General features: G+C 44.4%; 2 protein-coding genes across 11 annotated transcripts in view; both read right to left on the minus strand.

Moving 5' to 3' along the window:
* The window catches only part of COLQ (collagen like tail subunit of asymmetric acetylcholinesterase), a 76,643-nt gene extending 68,196 nt beyond the window's left edge, over positions 1-8,447 (minus strand). For 3 of the 7 annotated variants that reach the window (XR_012519185.1, XR_012519184.1, XM_003924943.4), the window contains exon 1: positions 8,173-8,444. Coding sequence is in view for 4 of the 7 variants with exons in the window: in XM_003924943.4 (XP_003924992.2) it covers positions 8,173-8,278 (106 nt within the window). In the remaining 3 variants the exon portion in view is untranslated. Of the gene's footprint in view, positions 1-8,172 lie in introns of all 7 variants that reach the window. The other 4 variants (XM_074405681.1, XM_074405682.1, XM_074405683.1 and 1 more) reach the window with 2 other exon arrangements.
* HACL1 (2-hydroxyacyl-CoA lyase 1) overlaps positions 1-17,837 on the minus strand; it is a 90,237-nt gene that overhangs the window by 8,923 nt on the left and 63,477 nt on the right. The window contains exon 17 of one of the 4 annotated variants that reach the window (XM_074405680.1): positions 8,495-8,743. The exons of 1 other annotated variant lie outside the window; for it this stretch is intronic. In XM_074405680.1, coding sequence (XP_074261781.1) covers positions 8,723-8,743 — 21 coding nt within the window. In that variant the 3' untranslated portion in view covers positions 8,495-8,722. 2 more of the 4 variants (XM_074405679.1, XM_074405676.1) reach the window with 2 other exon arrangements.

Here is a 17,837-nt window from a genome sequence, read left to right on the forward strand (position 1 = left end):
AAAATAGGGGTACTAATGGCTCCCTTGTGACATTGTAGTGAAGATTAAAAATAGTATGTGTCAAGAGTCTGGTGACTAAAAAGCACTCAGTGAAAGGTAACTTTAGTGTCTTAGTGGCGGTTCCACGTGCCCGCTGGATCCCAACTTCTGCATCCCAGCAGGGAAGGGCTGCTGAGCTGTAACTGACTGTCCAGAGGGGTGACGGAGGCAGGGAACTAGTAACGGCCAGCAGGACACAGCTGGTCTCTCACACTGTTTACAGCAGACGACGCTTCCCTGCTCACATTCAGCAATCCCGCCCATTCATCCATCCTGTCCACGCTTTCAGCTTCCCACCACATGGTCTTGTGTCTACGCCAGAGTGCTTCTCCAACCCTGGGAAGGGGTTTGGGGTAAGCAGGAAGAACAGAGTGGTGAAAATCCCCAGCAGTTGGTGGATGAATAAACCAGTCCCTGCCTGTCTCCCTAAGGCCCCCAGTCGAATTGAGCCCCAGTTGCTCCTAGCAGTAACCTGCTCCCAAACACACTCCATCCTGACTGCCTTCTCTTCCCTGTCTCACTTCCCCACTGCCCTTCTGGGATCACCTTCCAAATGAACTACTTGCATCCAAATCCTTGCTTGGCTCTGCTTATGAGAAGGAACCCAAATGAAGGCAGTACACATCCCTATGCCTTTCATTCTGATGTCACTTTAACAAAACACTCATGGGTCTGTTTACCTAGTGGAAAAACTAGGTAACCTGTGGCAGCCCCCATGGACATCCAGATCCTGATTCCTGGAACCTGGATGGAAAATGGGACATGGTAGATGTGATTAAATTAAGAAATTTTAAAAGAGGGGATTATTACTTGGGTGGACCCTAAATATAACTACAAGGGTCCTTATAAGAGACAGGCAGAGTACATCTGAAAAAGCATGAGGCAATTGACCACCGAAGCAAGACACTATGCTGCTTACCTTGAAGGTGGAGAAAGGGGCCAGGAACCAAAGAATGAAAGAAATGCAGCTCTAGAGCCGGACACAGCAGGAAACAGACGCTTCTTGAGAGCCTTCTGAGAGAGCTCGGCCTTAGCAACACCTTGATTCCTGCCCAGTGAAACTGATTTCAGACTTCTGACTTCCAGAACCATAATAAAGGTGTGCTGTTTTAAGGTACTAAGTTTGTGATGATTTATGACAGTAGCCATAGGAAACTAATACAGGAACTCAGAGGTGATCTAGAGCAGAGAACCTTACAGGGTGGTCCACGGACCGACTGGCAGTGTCACAGCTCCTGGGATCTTGTTAGAAATGCACTCTTGGGCCCCATCCTAGAACTACTAAATTCAAAACTCCCAAGGTGTGTCTCAGTGGTCTGCAGTGTAACAAGCTCTCCAGCTGATTTTGATGCTGGCCATAGTTCAGCGATTGGCCCTGGTCAGACATTAGAATCACCTGGAGGACTTTAAGCACTCCCGATGCCTGATCCAATACCCAGAGATTCTGATTTAATTGGTCTGCTCAGCTTGGACCCTGGACTTTCATAATGCACCCCGGGTGCATATTGTTTTGTCTAGCCAGGGCTGGGAGCCAGTGCTGTAGTTTTAGACTGTGATCTAGAATGTTGACTTTCAAACTGAGCTGTGCAGAGCTTTAGGATTCTAGACAGATGCTGAAGAAGGGGAAGGCAGAGGCCATGTCAGCAGGGCTCCTGGTCCCAGAGACCAAAGAGTCACATGCCCAGAAGGGAGTCAGAGAGGTAGATGTAGTAAAAGAGATGGACCAGGGTTAAGAGCAGACCTGGCGAGCTAGAGCAGCTCCACTCCAAATAGTGATAGCCATGCCAGAATGTGGGTCCAGGACTGCCAGCCTGTCCTGCATTTCAAGATGTTTGCTTCTTTATTTATTTATTGCTAAAGAGACATCAGAAATACTTTTTTTCAAATGTTAAAGCATTCCATTTTTAAACGTTAGCAACTAAGGCAATTTTTAGAAATCACCACCATCCACCCACCCAACCGCCCTTTAGTGCTATAAGGGCTAAGCATAAAGGCTGGATTTGGTCTTTGGGCAGCTGGTTCACAAGCTCCGTCTCTGCCCCATGTGTCTTTCATTCATCTCTTAGGACTGGCAGGCTTGCCTGGACAAGTTCTTCTCAGAGAGATGATAGAAACTCCGTATGAGTGAGATATTTTTGTCTGCCTGCTCACCGCTGCATCCCCAGGCATATAGTTGGCACTCATGAAATGTTTGTTGAATTAATAAATCCTCATAGCAATTCTGTGAGACAGAGACTATTATATCCATTCTTCAGATGAGAAACTTGGGGCTCACTGCATGAAGTGAACACTCCACCATTACACAATTCATAACAAAGAGAGCTGCAGTTGGCACCCAGGACCCCTGACAGTAGGGGCTACTGTGAAGAACAAGACAACTTGTAGTTGTGTCTTTGTAAAACAAGAGGCTTGTGGGATCACTGGTGCCAATCCATAGGAGAAATACAAGTGGTACTCATGACTGAACTGCATTTAAAGAAGATGGGATATGAGCTTATTTGGTGTCTCATCGAAGCCAGAGCAGCTCTTTGTTCACTCTGGAGCTGTGTTGTTTTTGTACAGATGTGGCAGTGGTGGCTGTGCACCTGAAGAAAGGAGGTGTGTGTGTGGCAAACAGTAAGGTGGGGGGGTTAGCCTGACTTATCAGAAGGGAAAGTCTTCCATCTCTCACACCCACCTCTCTCTTTGTCTGAATGGAACATGAGCCCTCTGCTGCATGCAGAGGCTTGGGATGGGGTACAGCAGGAAGTCTGGGACCCCTTAGAGAGTTATTTAATTTAAGAACCTCTCTGATGTTATTATCCATAGGAAACATGGGGCGGTAAATCAGAGGAGATGGCTGGCAAGTGCATTACAGAGCATTAAACAATAGCTGATCAGCATCAGACACAAATAAATGGTCCATAATCTAGTGCCAAGAACATGGATGATTCCCAAGTGGTGGCATGGCTGGCTTCCAGGCAGGGGAGCACGGCGCTGGACATCAGGCCCTACAGGCCACAAAATGCCTGTCCTGGGTCACACCCAGCAGGGAACAGGAGAAGATTCCAGTACCCAGACAAATCACAACCTTCCATCTGATCTCACTCTGTAGGACTGGATTTGGGTATTCTCACCATCCAGTTTCTGAGGCCTGAACCCAAACATTACCTGGAGAATCCCTGCCTTCCTGGAAAATCCTGTATTCCATGAGGGAAGCCACATATGTCTGTGGGGGCACTGATGGGTCAGCTCACAATGCCTAAAGAGAAAGCTTATGAAGTAGATTCCGCTGGCTCCCCACCCCTAAACACCCTGGTTGACACCATTTCACTAGAGCATTATTTAGCTTAGATCCTTAACCTCCATTAAAATGCAAGAACCATAAAGGAGAGAGAAATCAGTACCCTGGCAAGCCATGCACACTTTAGTATAAAGCAATATTCAATCTTTTGCTAGAGCTTTGGGCATTGATATCCTGAGGAAAAAGTAGGAGAAAATATAAAATAAAGAATCCAGGCCAGGTGTGGTGGCTCATGGCTGTAATCTCAACACTTTGGGAGGCCAAGGCCGGTGGATCAATTGAGGTCAGGAGTTTGAGACGAGACTGGCCAACATGGCAAAACCCCATCTCTACTAAAAATACAAAAATTTGCTGGGCATAGTGGCGCGTGCCTATAGTCCTAACTACTCAGTAGGCGGAGGTATGACAATCACTTGAACCTGGGAAGAGGTAGAGAGCTGAGATTGCGCCACTGCACTCCAGCCTGGGCAACAAAGCAAGACCCTGTCCAAAAAAGAAAAAGAAAAAGGATCCAGAGGAGAGTTTCCAGAGGATAGGAGGGTAGCCTGCAGGACTTTAAAAGCCAATATCACTATTTATCCAGAACCATAAGCAGATTTGGTGTATATTGGTGAAAGACCTAGACTTAGAGTAAAGAAGCAGGATTCCAGTCTCCAGCTCTCCCACGTACCAGCTGCATGACTTTGGACAAGTCACTTCACCTTTCTTAGCTACCATTTCCTCCTCTGAAAGGGGGAGTGGTGCTGCCCCCATTCCGGAGTGCTGTGAGAATTACATAAATTAAGCTGTGTGGAAGGCCTGGTCTCCTGTAAATGTTACTGTCTTTGTGTCTGTGCCTCCAGATTCTGGAAATGGTACAACTACTGAGCTACAACTGTGGGTGGATACTGGAGCCAAGCCAATCCACAGACCCATAAGTGAGCCCTACCAGGGCCAGCCAAACCCAGGCTGGATCAGCTGACCCTTAGTTTACCCACAAACACATGAACTTCAACAATAAATGATTGTTGTTTTAATCCACCAAGTGTCACGGTGGTTTATTACCCACCAATGGTTAAGGCAATACACCAAATGTGGGGCTCTTGGCATTTTTAATAATTGCCATGTTCAACAGAAATCATTCCAAGATATAAATGGCATTTATCTACCTTCTAAAGCAAGATAAAGTGGGCACAATCCAGTCATCACTGGAGCTTCATGCTCATCATAATGAAAATCAGCTAATATGCTGCAGTCAATGATGCCTTCAGGGGTTACAGACAGAGCAGAGGCTCTAGGAGTAGTTCTAGTCTACTTTTAATTTTTGTTTTTGTCTTCTTTTTTCTGAGACGGAGTATCACTCTTGTTGTCCAGGCTGGAGTGCAATGGCGTGATCTTGGCTTACCACAACCTCCGCCTCTCGGGTTCAAGCGATTCTCCTGCCTCAGCCTCCTGAGTATCTGGGATTACAGGCATGCGCCACCATGCCTGGTTAAATTTGTATTTTTAGTAGAGATAGGGTTTGTCCATGTTGGTCAGGCTAGTCTCGAACTCCCGAACTCAGTTGATCTGCCTGCCTTGGCCTCCCAAAGTGCCGGGATTACAGGTTTGAGCCACCGTGCCCAGCCTACCATTCTTTTTGAAATCTCAGACTCATTTCCTAATTCTTTATTGTTTTTCTTGTAATCATTCTTATCATCTGTCATTGTGTCCATCTTAAGCAGCAACTCCTCCCTTCCCAGTAACTCACCACATTTCAAAACACCTACTATCTATGTCTATTAGAGTGCTGTCCAAAATAAGAGTTAATAGGCTTAGAGTAAGGGCCCGAGATAGTTTTGTGTGTATCAAATATTATGTGCTTTGGCATTGGCATTTCTATCATCAGCTCTGGCCTCTGATGCTTTTTTGCTCCCTCCCTGGTTCTCCTCTGGGACCCAGCAGTGGAGGTTGCCAGGTAATGAGCCTCAGATCCAGATAGCTGGTGCTAGGCAACTGCTAGAATACAGTCTTTCCTGAAGACAGTGAAGGAGTGGATTATCCATGAAGGTAAGCACTGGCCTACAGGCCCATGAGAGCTCTTCCTCCAGCACAGCCCCTTTCCAGGGCATTTACCACATGCTACCTGTGTTTCAAAAGTAGGTGATCATGGAATCCCCCAGAGCAGAGGCTATATCCTACTTGTCTCTGTGTCCCCTGACGCACACATTAGAGTGCCAGGCACACAGTAGGCACTCACTAAGTTATAATGCATAGAATGAAAAGATTTTCCTAGTTGCCCATATTTTCTGTGCATACACAGCCTATCTTCAGAAGAATAAGAGTTTATAAGCTTCTGAATATGGAATATTTCACATCAAATTGTTGGAAAATATTTTCAAAGGATTAAAGTTATCTTTTCAAGGAACAGTTTCCATTTTTTTAAGGCTCAACTTTATTACTGAACTGTGCCACCATAAAGCCACGGTGACTACATTAGGGGGACAAAGCCAAGCGACCACTGGAGAAAACATATCTTTGAGATACTGAGCTGGTTACCTTAGTGAATCCCCCTAGATCTATTCCATTGTTTTACCAAATGTCTAATGACCACACTCCCAGCCAGAAGTACCTGTGGATGTGCACACTGGTTGTTCTCCATCCCAACCCTCCCCTTTGCTCTCTGACCTGTGTTCTGGTCCCTGACCTCCATGGTCTGCCCTCTGGCTTCAAGTTGGGTTGGCCAATGAGAGGCACTGCCAATAGGTACTTGGATGGCAGGAGGGAGAAGTTGCTGTATTTCTCCTTCACTTTCTCCCTGCTTTAGGTCCCTCCATGGCCAATGTTCCTGCTTGATGGCCCCTGCTCCAAGCCTCCAAATCTCCCTAGGATCCATTTCCCTATTTTCCCCCTTCCCTTTTCAAGCACAGGGTGGTAAAGGCATCCTGCAATTGCTAATCTCTAGGTGCCTCAACGTTCTTTGTTGGTTCCCTTAACTCCACCCACACCTCTCAAAGTGATCATCCCTTCATTCAAGTCTTTTCATCTGAACCATCTGAGTTGCTTCTTTATCCTGCTGCTACCCTGACTGATACAGTCTGCAAAAACCTTACCTAAGAGATATCTATACTGTCCAGGGCACTCTTCAAATCAAACAGTTTGAAAGAAAACCAGAGGTTCTTTTCTCTCTAGTTTTCAGAACTCCTTAACCACTTTGGTGCTATTTAAATTAAGTAATACAAAATGATGGTAAACCCCAGTTTGTAGATAAGAAGTTTGTATTCATTCATTCATTCATCAAATATTTATTGAGTACTATGTGCCAGGCACGATTCTGACCCTGGGAAAACAATAATGTACAAGAGAGACACATGCCCTGCCCACATGGTGCTTAAAGTGTAAGGTCACTGTCTCTCAGAAGTCAGAGAGCTCATCAGAGGCAGGGCTGGAACCAGAAAACTGAGTTTCCTTAAGTCCTAACCTTCAGCAGATTCTCAAAGGAATCTATGACCCAAACATGATTAAGAACTGCCAAATTAAGCCAAATTAACTCTTAAGCTTCTCCCTTGAACAGGGCGATAATGACCACTCACTCCTAGAAGCTTGATGCTCTTAACTTGAATTTGTGGGAGCATGTGGGCAAACACCCATGGTGACACCACCACCTACCTTTCCTACCTACCCTCCCCAATTTTCCACAAATCTACCCCCGCCTCCATTTCTCACACTTTTATAATTAGTCCCACACCAGTCTCTGAGTCACTCCCTCACTACCCACAAACGCTGGCTATGCAACTTGTTGATGAGCTGTTTTTATCAATGAACAGCAGCTGGGAGGTGGATTCAGAGATGTGCCCTCTCCAGGAGCCTGGCATTTCTGACCCTCCCTGTGTTTCCAGCAAAGGCAGTGACAGTGAAATTTCTGTCTCCGTTGAAGTATTTATAAGATTCATGTTGGAGGGCATAACTAAAACTTTGCTGGGGAGAGCCAGGGATCACTGAGGTGAATTGAGGGGGGCTGTGAGGGTCTGCCTGCCTTCTTCAAGCCCTCCGGAAACATGTGAGTTTCCTCAGAAAGGTTTTAATAGACCATATCAGTAACCCAATACTTCCCCTGCTCCGGGCCAGACAGGACAAGGGCAACAGCCTAGTGACCTCAGAAAAGGTCGCTAAGCTGGCAGACACAGCCCCTTCCCCAAATCTCCCAGCCTTGTACCCGGCAGACACACTCAGCTCCAGACCTGGCTGTCACTGTGGAACCCCCTCCACTTCTCCCCGGAAAGCCCACTTCTCTCAGGACCTCCAGCTGCCTTGTCTGAGGCTGAAGGGAAGTTGCACCCAGGAAGACAGGGCTGGAGAAAGGCAGAAACCTAGTCCTGAGGCTACAACTGCCCCTGCTGCTCTCCCTTCCACCTGCATTTTCCCTTCGCGGGAGTGCTGTGCCCATGGATGCTGCCTGGGTCTGGAGAGAGGCTTGTTTACTCCACAGCATCCCCTGTGAGGCAAGCCCCCTTTGAAGAGGTCAGAGATCCATTTATGGAAACATCTGAGATTCACTGCTCTATCACTTGCACTCCTCTGTCTCTTTTAAGCTCTCCCAAATTCCTGACCAAGAAGAAATCATGCAGAAAATGGGGAGAAGTAGGGAAGAAACCATTTTTCAAAGCACCTCTGCTTTGAGCAGCCAGGTAGGAGCTGGTTGGAACAAGGACAGAAGGGGTTTCCGAGACAAGCTCGGGTGACAGGAAGCTGTGGGGTGGCCGTCTCCCTTCCAGCTTCCCTCCACCAAGAGTTGAATGGCAAAAATATCAGGACACATTGCAAAACAAGTCTTCCTTCCTCCCCCTGTCCCCTGACAGATGGAAGAGAAGAAAGTTGTGGCCATCATTTACCTGCTGATATTGGGAGGACGCTGTTGATGAAAGTCGGCTGAGACACCACAGAGCGGAAAAAAAGCTGAAGATAAATTCCCAAAGTCATTGGATTCAGGACAACCATGCTGGCCAGGGTCTGGCGAGTGTCCAGTTAGAAAGACGGCTGCTGCGGAGCCTTGCTTATCTCTGCTTTTCTCTTCCTCACTGCTGCTGCATGCATGCGTGTGTGTGTGTGTGTGTGTGTGTGTGTGTGTGTGTGTCTTTCCCTCTTTCTCTTTCTCCCTCTCCCTCCTCCTCACCTCCCCCTCCCTCCCCCACCTCTCCTGTCCCCCATGCCTTTACCAAGAAAGAATGCCAACCATTTCCCATTAAACCGTCTCCATACTACACAGAGTTATATTTATCTCGAGCACCATATCAAATGTCCACATTAAAATTAAGATGTCAAAATGTTCTTTTTTGGAGACTGAGGTAAGTGGCTAGCAAAGAGGTAATGAGAAGGCAGCCAAGTCTCAGATGTTCACTGGAAGCAGTCCTCAGGGCAGAGAGATTCCTAATTGGTCACGCGTCACCATCTACCTGTTTGGAACTGAGCAGAAACAACTCTCCTGATTCAAACCGGATTTCATGGAGACGAATCCCTCTGCTGTCAACCTGTGACATTTTTACCCACTGTGTAACAAATGTAAAGTTGACTTTTAATTTTTTTCTTTAATTATCCAATAAAAAAGAGTAGGGAAGTAGTTTATATTTCCAAACAGCTTTCTCTGTGAAAAAACATTTCTCTCTTCAAAAGCTGCAACCTTTTCAATACAAAGCAAAATAAATGAAAACAGTAAAAGGATAGAAAAGTGAATGATTTTTATCAAAAAAATAACGCTGGGCACAGTGGCTCATGCCTGTAATCCCAGCACGTTGGGAGGCAGAGGCAGGCAGATTATGAGGTCAGGAGTTTGAGACCAGCCTGGCCAACATGGTAAAACCCTATCTCTACTAAAAATACAAAAAAATTAGCCGGCGGGGTGGGGTGGTGGCATGCGCCTGTAATCCCAGCTACTTGGGAGGCTGAAGCAGAAGAATAGTTTGAACTCAGGAGGCGGAGGTTGCAGTGAGCCAAAATCGCGCCATTTGTTGTTCCAGCCTGGGCAACAGGGTGAGACTCTGTCTCAAAAAAAAAAAAAAAATCATTAACTTAATCTTTGGCTAGACAAAATTCTCCAAAAAAAAATTATCACACTCTTAATGCCTTTTATGAGTTTATACAGCTGCTAATAGAGATGATTAGATTACTAAAACAAAATAATAATTCACAGAGTTGTTCATTTTGCTTTAATCTACATATTACATGCCCCATAGGAGTTAACTCAGAAACTGGTAGTTACTGGATGCTGGGGTGGGCATCTTGCCCTTGTGCTCATTTTCGGAAAGGTGGATTTGGGTCAGGGCATGGTATAAGGTGATACTTTACAGCTATGGCACCACACTTGGGCTTGACTCTCAGCTCTGAGTGGTAGTGAACAAACTGACCTCTCTAAGCCTCAGTTTTCTCATCCATAAAATGGAGACAATGTTCTTTTTACAGGTTTGTTGGAAAGTTAAGTGAGGTAGCAGGGATGAATCCTACACAAATTAGAACTTGCATATAGAGACAGCACAAAGGAGACCCAGGGAGCCATGAGAGCCTGGGTGCAAAGATGGCCTCCAAAAGTTCTCCCACCCCAGTATGAGCATGTCAGTCTTCCCAGCAAAAAGCGGGCTAGTTCCCCTCCCTTGAATCTGAGGTGGTGCTGTGACTTGCTTTAACCAACAGAATGGCTAAAGGGATACTGTGGCATGTCCTGGCCTAGGTCTTAAAAGCCTGGCAGCTTCTGCTTTTGCCTTTTCTTGGAAATTAGCTGCCACTTTAAAAAGTCTAGACTACTGAAGAGGCCACATGAAGTAGGAAGCAGCCAGCCTCCAGCTGTTCCAACTATCCCAGATGCAGCATCAACAGACGAGTGAGGCCATCTTGTAACATCTTGCCCTGTCCTGATCTCAGCCACAGGAGTGACTCCAAGTGAGAGCCTCTGAAGAACTGCCCAGCCTAGATTACAGAGTCATGGGCAAATAAAATGGTTATTGTTTGAAACCAGTAAGTTTTAGGATGATTTGTTATGCAGCAATAGCTAACTGATACAGAGTTGGTAAGGAAAGCTTTTGAAAGCATGAAAAATATACTTGAACTATATTCAAAATGTACAGGACAGAGTCAAGAGGGGGTACCCCCATTTAGCCGCTCCCAAAATTTTTACCAGAAGGAGCTATGATTGTTGGCCAAACCCAATCAGGACATTCTCAGGCTCACTCTTGTTAACTCATGCTGCCCAGCAGCCAGCTTCCAGTGGCTTGGAGAAGGTACGGTCTACCTGGGAGGAAGGTATCTCTTGAATAACTTGGTGTCAGAATATGAGCTTTCACTATCTAACTCAATTCCTCCTTTGCAAAGCCAGTATGATTCTTCCCTCTCTCAGCACAAAGAGTTCACCACTGACCATGCCCTTGTAACAAGTTATGTCAATATGTCCTACCAGTGACACCTGCTGCTATTTTTGAACACCACCTTGTATTGCTATTTAGCGGGCATTAACATCCCTAAACATAGGGGACTGTCCCACAGCTCTGTGTACTCTCAAGGCTCCCAGGACAGTCCTTATCACCTAACAGATCCTCAATAATGTAAGTTACTTTGATCAAGTCACACCACTGGATAGGATGAAAAGAGAAGAATGCAGAAAAATAGCATAACTTTATGCTCCAGCTTCCTGCACAACTTATATTTCCCCAGCACCCCTTAGAGCCTCTGTACGTACAGCTAGCTGGCCTGGGCCTGGTACAAGGGAGGGCTTTGACAAGTATGGTGAGAGCATTAGAGGGACTATGGATGGCCATCTTGAATTAGGACCTACAAACAGAGAGGCTAAATTTATAATTCAAGTCACTGGAATGAGCTACGGCTGATCTAAAGTTACTAAAGGAGCCTCTACCCTTTGGGGAGGCCCCAACACAGAGTTACTTATAAGGCCCCAATGCTTACTAAACAATTTTTAGTAAATTTCCATCTCCTCAGGCATCTTACATTTTACAAGCCCGTTTCTTCTAAGATTACCCTAACTAACCAAGACAGAAATTACCATCTTTCTTCAAATCCTCCTGGAAGGGCTCTGATATTTCCAGAATCTAATCACATAGGTTATTAGATTTGTCCAGAAGGAAAATATTTGAGATTTCAGAAAAGCTGACACCAATAAAGCCATTCAAAGTCAGAGTCTTCCCTCTCAGACCTTGTAGGCGAGAGAGTATACTAGAGAACAATCTGTTGGCCCCATCAAACTTAAAATATGCTTGCCATCTGCCCCAGAAGTTCTCAGAAATACTTATTCAACTGCCCACTGGTTTAGGTGCAAGGATGTGCATTGTTGCTCAAATTGGAAACAGCCTCACTGTCCATGAATAAAACACTGGTGGAATAAATCATGGGACATCCATTTAAAATGTTATGCAGTGATTAGAAAGAATAAGGTAGTCTTTGCAACAAATGGTGCCGGAAAAATTTGATTTCCATATGCAAAACAAACAAATAAAGTTTAAGCCTTACCTTGCCCCATGCATAAAAATTATTTAAAAAATAGACCATAGGCCTAATTGTAAATGCAAAAATATTAAACTTCTGGCAGAAAACAGGAGAAGATCTTAGTGACCCTGAGTTAGGCAGAGATTTCTTAAATAAGATGCAAATACAAATCTTAAATTAAAAAGAAGTTGAATTGGACTTTATAAAAACTTTAATGCTTCTGCTCTTCAAAATATAATACTAAATTGGAAAGCCAAACCAAAAAGTAGGAGATAATATTTACAAAACACATATGTAATAAATGATTTGTAGGTAGAATGTATTAAAACATTCACAACTCAATTAAAAGAAATTGAAGGCCGACATGGCTCACACCTGTAATCCCAGCACCTTGGGAAACTGAAATGGGCAGATCACTTGAGGCCAGGAGTTTGAGACCAGCCTGGCAAACATGTGAAACCTCATCTCTACACAAAATACAAAATGGTAACACACACCTGTAATTCTAGGTACTCAGGAGGCTGAGGCACAAGAATCGCTTGATCCCGGGAAGCAGAGGTTCCAGTGAGCTAAGATTATGCCACTGCACTCCAGCCTCGGTGACAGAGCGAGACTCTGTCTCAGAAAAAAGAAAAGAAAGAAAAGAAAGAAAAGAAAGAAAGAAAGAAAGAAAGAAAGAAAGAAAGAAAGAAAGAAAGAAATGGTCACAGCCTGGAAAACATGGCGAGACCCTGTATCTACCAAAAAGAAAATTAGCTGGGCATGGTGGTGCATGCCTGTAGTCCCAGTTACCTGGGAGGCTGAAGATGGGGATATCACCTGAGCCCAGGGGTCAAGGCTACAGTGAGCTATTACTGCACCACTCCAGCCTGGGTGACAGAGTGAGACCCTGCCTCAAAAAAGGGAGGGAAAGAAGGAAGGAAGGAAGGAAGGAAGGAAGGAAGGAAGGAAGGAAGGAAGGAAAGGAGGGAGGGAGGGAGGGAGGGAAGGAGGGAAAGAGGGAAGGAAGGAAGGGAGGGAAGAAAAGAAGGGAGGGAAGGAAGGAAAAAGATGCAAATAGATATTTCACCAAAGAAGATACATTCATGACAAAAAAAATTTGTAAAGATATCCAACATCTTTAGTCATTAGGGAAATGCAAATTAAAACCACAGTGAGATACCACTACACACATACTAGAATGGTTAAAATTTAAAAGATTGACACTACCAAGTGTTGGTGAGGACATGGAGCAACTGGAACTCTCAAGCATTGCTAGTGGGAATGCAAAATGGTGTAACCACTTTGGGAAAAAATGTCAGTTTCTTATAAAGTCAAATATACACTTATTATACATCCAACAATTCTATTCTTCAGTATTTATCCAAGAGAAATGAAACACATGTCCACAGAAAGACTGTACATGAAAGTTCATAACCATTTCATTTGTAATAGCTAAAACTAGAAACAACCCAAATGGCCATCAATCAGTGAATGGATAAACAAACTGCATGTGTACATACAGTGCAAAACTACTCAGCAATAAAAGTGAATAAACTAAGTACCATGGAAGAATCTCAAGTTCATTATGCTAAGTGAAGGATGCCAGACACAACAGCCTGCATACTGTATAATTCCATTAGTAGGACATTCTGGAAAAGGCAAAACTATGGAGCTGGAGAACAGATGCATGGTGCCAAGAGTTAGAGTTGTGAGAAGAGAAGGTGGCCCAAGAGAACTAGCAGTGATGGAAATAATCCTTACCTTGATTAGAGTGGTTGTTTGCACATTTTGTCAAAAACTCATCAAACCATACTCTCAAAAGGGTGAGTTTTATTATATGTACATTTTCTATCAGTAAACTTGACTTTAAAAATTAAGAAAAATGTCACATGTATGCACTGACATGGAAGATTATCAGTGGAATATTGTTGAGTGAAATAGGAAAGTGGCAGTATATCTGACCAAATTTCTGAACAAACAAGCAAATCTATTTATCAATTTTTATATGCACATACAGAAAGATCTAGAATGATGTACATCCCAAGAATATGAGATGAAGGAAGATAAAAGAGTTCCCTTTCCAAGCTTATACATATTTGTATGGTTTAAAATTTTTACAAAATTAAATAAATTTTATTTAATTTGTAATTTAAAAACAAAATTCTTTTTTTTTTTACAAAATCAAGTTATGGCAATCTTAGGAGTAAAGAAAAAAGCAGAAAGGAAAAAGGTGCCAACCCTGCATTTGGCGAGCTCCAACAGGTCCTTTGAGACATGTTGTGAAGAGCAGACAGAGTTATTGGTTGGTCCTGGCACAGAAACTGAGCTCTGAGTCTGATCTCTCTGGCCCAGAACTGATGATACTTCAGTTATGCAGAGGTCATAGCCACCTTCCGCCAGCAGGCCGGAGGCAAGTCTGGGCAACTGAAAAGCCCCAGGAAAGCCCCTCCTCACAGCTTACTGTTCCCTGGCAAGTCAGGCTTAAATCAAAGCCAGAACTGACATGGCCTGGCAGTGCAAAGGGCAGCTTCGTCAACGGACCAGAGGAACTAACAAGTCTGATAAGACCCATCAAACATATCCAGGCACCTAGCCCACAGTTACATCTCCAGGGTCAGGAGTTTGGTTTTCCTCACTTTCCGGGCAGAGATAGTAGGCTGGCCTTGAGCCATTTGGAGTGCAATCACAACACTAGTGACAATAATCTTATCCAATACAGTGTTTTTCACACTATGCTGGGAGATGTGCTCATTCTGATAATATGCAGATTTTGAAAAGCAGAGGAGTCCATGGACATTAGGAAACCCGGCCTGTTTTATGTTGCTGTTGAAAATTTACAATGTATAGTAGCATATGAAAAACACTGAGAAGTCCTGCAGTAAAGAAATGCATTGACTTTGCTTTTACCCCCCAAATATTTGAACCTCGAACCCGTTTTTATTTACTATTTAGCTCCCCACTTTTCTCTTGTCTACATGTTATACACTAAAAATGTTACTGGTATGATAAATAATTTTTACATAGGGCTTTACTTGTCTTTTTTCTCATCTGATACTCATAAGTGAGGCAACAAGATTAGAATTATAATTCCTATTTTACAGATGAGAAAACGGAGGCTTACGTGAGGTTCTGGGGACAGCAGCAGAGGTTCAGGTCACTGGCTGAACAATGACTAGCAAGACTAGATATGAACCATGCAGGCTGCTGATGACACATCGAGCCGGATGTCACCAGTGCTCCAGCCTTGAGGGCTAGACATGTTCTCCATGGAACATCAACCAACCTTGTCTTTACCCAAAACCAGACTCAAGAAAAGCTGTGAGTCCAAGAATCATTCAACTCTGAGGATGCGAAATCACATTCTTGGTAGGGAGACAAGAAATCAGGGAAGGCCAGGGACTTCAGAGGGGCTCCAAAATGGATTATGACAACCCAAGGATTGATGGTTCTTGAACTAAAGCCCATAAGAAGGAAAAACATCCTGAATCCTAAACAAATAAATCCTAATGTTATTTATTTCAAGAATCACAGGAATAAGTGAGCTCCTAATATTTAGTAAGCCACCAAAGGGCAAAACAAATCTGCCTCACTCTGTCAGGTGGAGTTTGCCCCAGATTTCCCCTAAGGTAAACCCTGGGAAACTTAGGTGACATTCACTGCAAACTCTTCTGGCCAGTCCAAATACACATTCATAGTATACTATTTGTACTTAACACAAGTTAATTGCAAATTTTCATTTTTATATATTTATTGCAATAATATTACCACCCACAATCTCATTACCTACCCCAACACCATCAGCCCATCACTGGCCTCCCCACTCCCCCACCCCACCACCTTGCCTCCTGGAGAGATGGTTCCTCTTGCATTTGAGGAGATTGGATGGGGTGGGCAGGAAGGCCCACCTAGCAACTTGATTTGGCCCAAGGCCATTTTCAAAACTTGAATCTTGTTTCTGCCCAGCTAAAGGTGGAAATGGAGGGCGTATGGCTGTGTTTGGCAAAACCTTTAACAACAACAGGCTAATGCTGACTGTGACTGAGAAGTAAAGGGTAAGAAAGGGAACTGCTCTAACTGCATATGATTATGCATTCTGCATTCCAGTTATGAGAAGAGAGATATCGGCCAATATGCGCAATAATCAGACACTGCTGGAAAGTATCGTAGAGTCACCTACTAGCTGAGGCTGGCTGTGTAGGAAATAATCTCCTCAGAGATGGACAAGAACATACGAAGGCACCCACGCTGCTCCAGTGAAGCGTTACAATCCCTGTGACAAGGAGATTCTTCCCATCCTGCAGGTTGTAGTAGAACAAGTCGCACAAACCTGAGGCCTCAGTATGTTCTGTATTTAATCCACTCCTTAAGGCCTTAAAGGGCTTTAAAAATACTCAGCCACAGGGAAAGGGTTATCTCCAAGGCCAAAATGTAAACATACACAGTCTGAGATAAGAGGAACAGGTGACTTTTTTTTAAGCACAAGAGAGATTAAAAATTTCCACCCAGTTATCATGGATTATGTGGCAATCTGTTTCCTTATAAAAAGAGTTACCAAATATAACTGTGATGTTTTAAAACCACAAGTGTGTCCTCAGGAAGTAGATGAACAGGACTAAACTAGAGAAGAAACAGAAAAGCAATGATTCAGGAAAGTAAGAGAGAGGTCAGAGAATTCATTCATTATTTTTCTTTTCTTTCTCTTTTTTTTTTTTCAAGACAGAGTCTCACTCTGCCACCCAGGCTGGAATGCAGTGGCACAATCTTGACTCACTGTCACTTCTGCTTCCCATGTTCAAGTGATTCTCGTGCCTCAGCCTCCCAAGTAGCTGGGATTACAAATGTGCACCACCATGCCCAGCAAATTTTTTGTATTTTTAGTAGAGACAGGGTTTCACTATGTTGGCCAGGCTGGTGTTGACCTCCTGGCCTCATGTGATCTGCTTACCTCGGCCTCCCAAAGTGCTGGGATTACAGGCATGAGCCACCCTACCTGGCCCATTATTTTTTCATTCAATAAATATTTACTGAGTTCCTACCACAACACAGGCCACGATCTAGGAGTTGAAGATTCAGCATGCACAGAATGTACAAAAGTCCTTGCCCTTAAGAACTTACATTCTAAGGAGGTCTCAAGACTGAAGCACACTGGTGTTCAGTGTAATGCAGAATAATGGAAAGATATAATTGATCAGGGAGGGCCTCCCTGGGGTGACGACGTCAGAGCAGAGACCTGAGAAAATAAGCGATGCAGATATCTGAGAGGAAAGCATTCTAAGACATCAGGTGCAAACATCCTAAGGCACCAACAGGCTTGGTTTCAAGAGAAGCAGAATGGAGTTACGTGTGGCTGGAGCAGAGTAAGCATGAAGTAGAGTGAAGGAAATAGAATCCAAGAAGCCGCTGGGACCAGGTCACGTGGTATTTGTAAGCCATGCATGGAGTTTGGACTTTAAGATGAAAGTCAGCAGAGGGTTTTGAACAGTACAGTGGCAGTTCTGATTTGTGTTGTAACAGGATCACCCCGACTTCACCACAGTAGATTGTAGGGAGAAGTAGGAGACCCAATAGGAGGACACTGAAGGTGGAGATGATGGTTGGTTTTCCAAGAAGTGACAATGGAGGTGATGAGATCAGATCAGATTGGATATTTAAGGTAGTGTAGCAGACTGTATTTTCCAAAGTCTGGAGCACCACCAAATACTCCACCTCCACTGTCTTCCTCTGATGGAATGTTGCCACTTTTCCTTGAGGGATGGTGTGTGTTTGCCTTCTTTGAACTCTGGCTCCTTCCCTTCCCAACTCTCTGTACCTCTATTGTTTTCCAGGTAACACTTATCCCAACCTAATGCCTCCTTCTCCCCAGCCTCCAGGCCTTTATTAAAGTTACCAGAACACAGAAAGGGCTTGCAGTGAGCAGCCTTCTCACAGACACAGGTGCAGGTGCCAGGCTCGGCTTCTAAGCTAGCGTAGGATAAAGTAGGGACGGGACATGGGAGAAAAGTCTTCCCCCAGACTCTGCAGAAATCTGGAGGGAACTTAGCATGATCAGAGCTATGGAACTGGGGTCAGTGGTGATCTGGGAGACTTCACT

The sequence above is a fragment of the Saimiri boliviensis genome, chromosome 9, assembly GCF_048565385.1.
Source record: "Saimiri boliviensis isolate mSaiBol1 chromosome 9, mSaiBol1.pri, whole genome shotgun sequence".
NCBI classification, from domain to species: Eukaryota; Metazoa; Chordata; class Mammalia; order Primates; family Cebidae; genus Saimiri; species Saimiri boliviensis.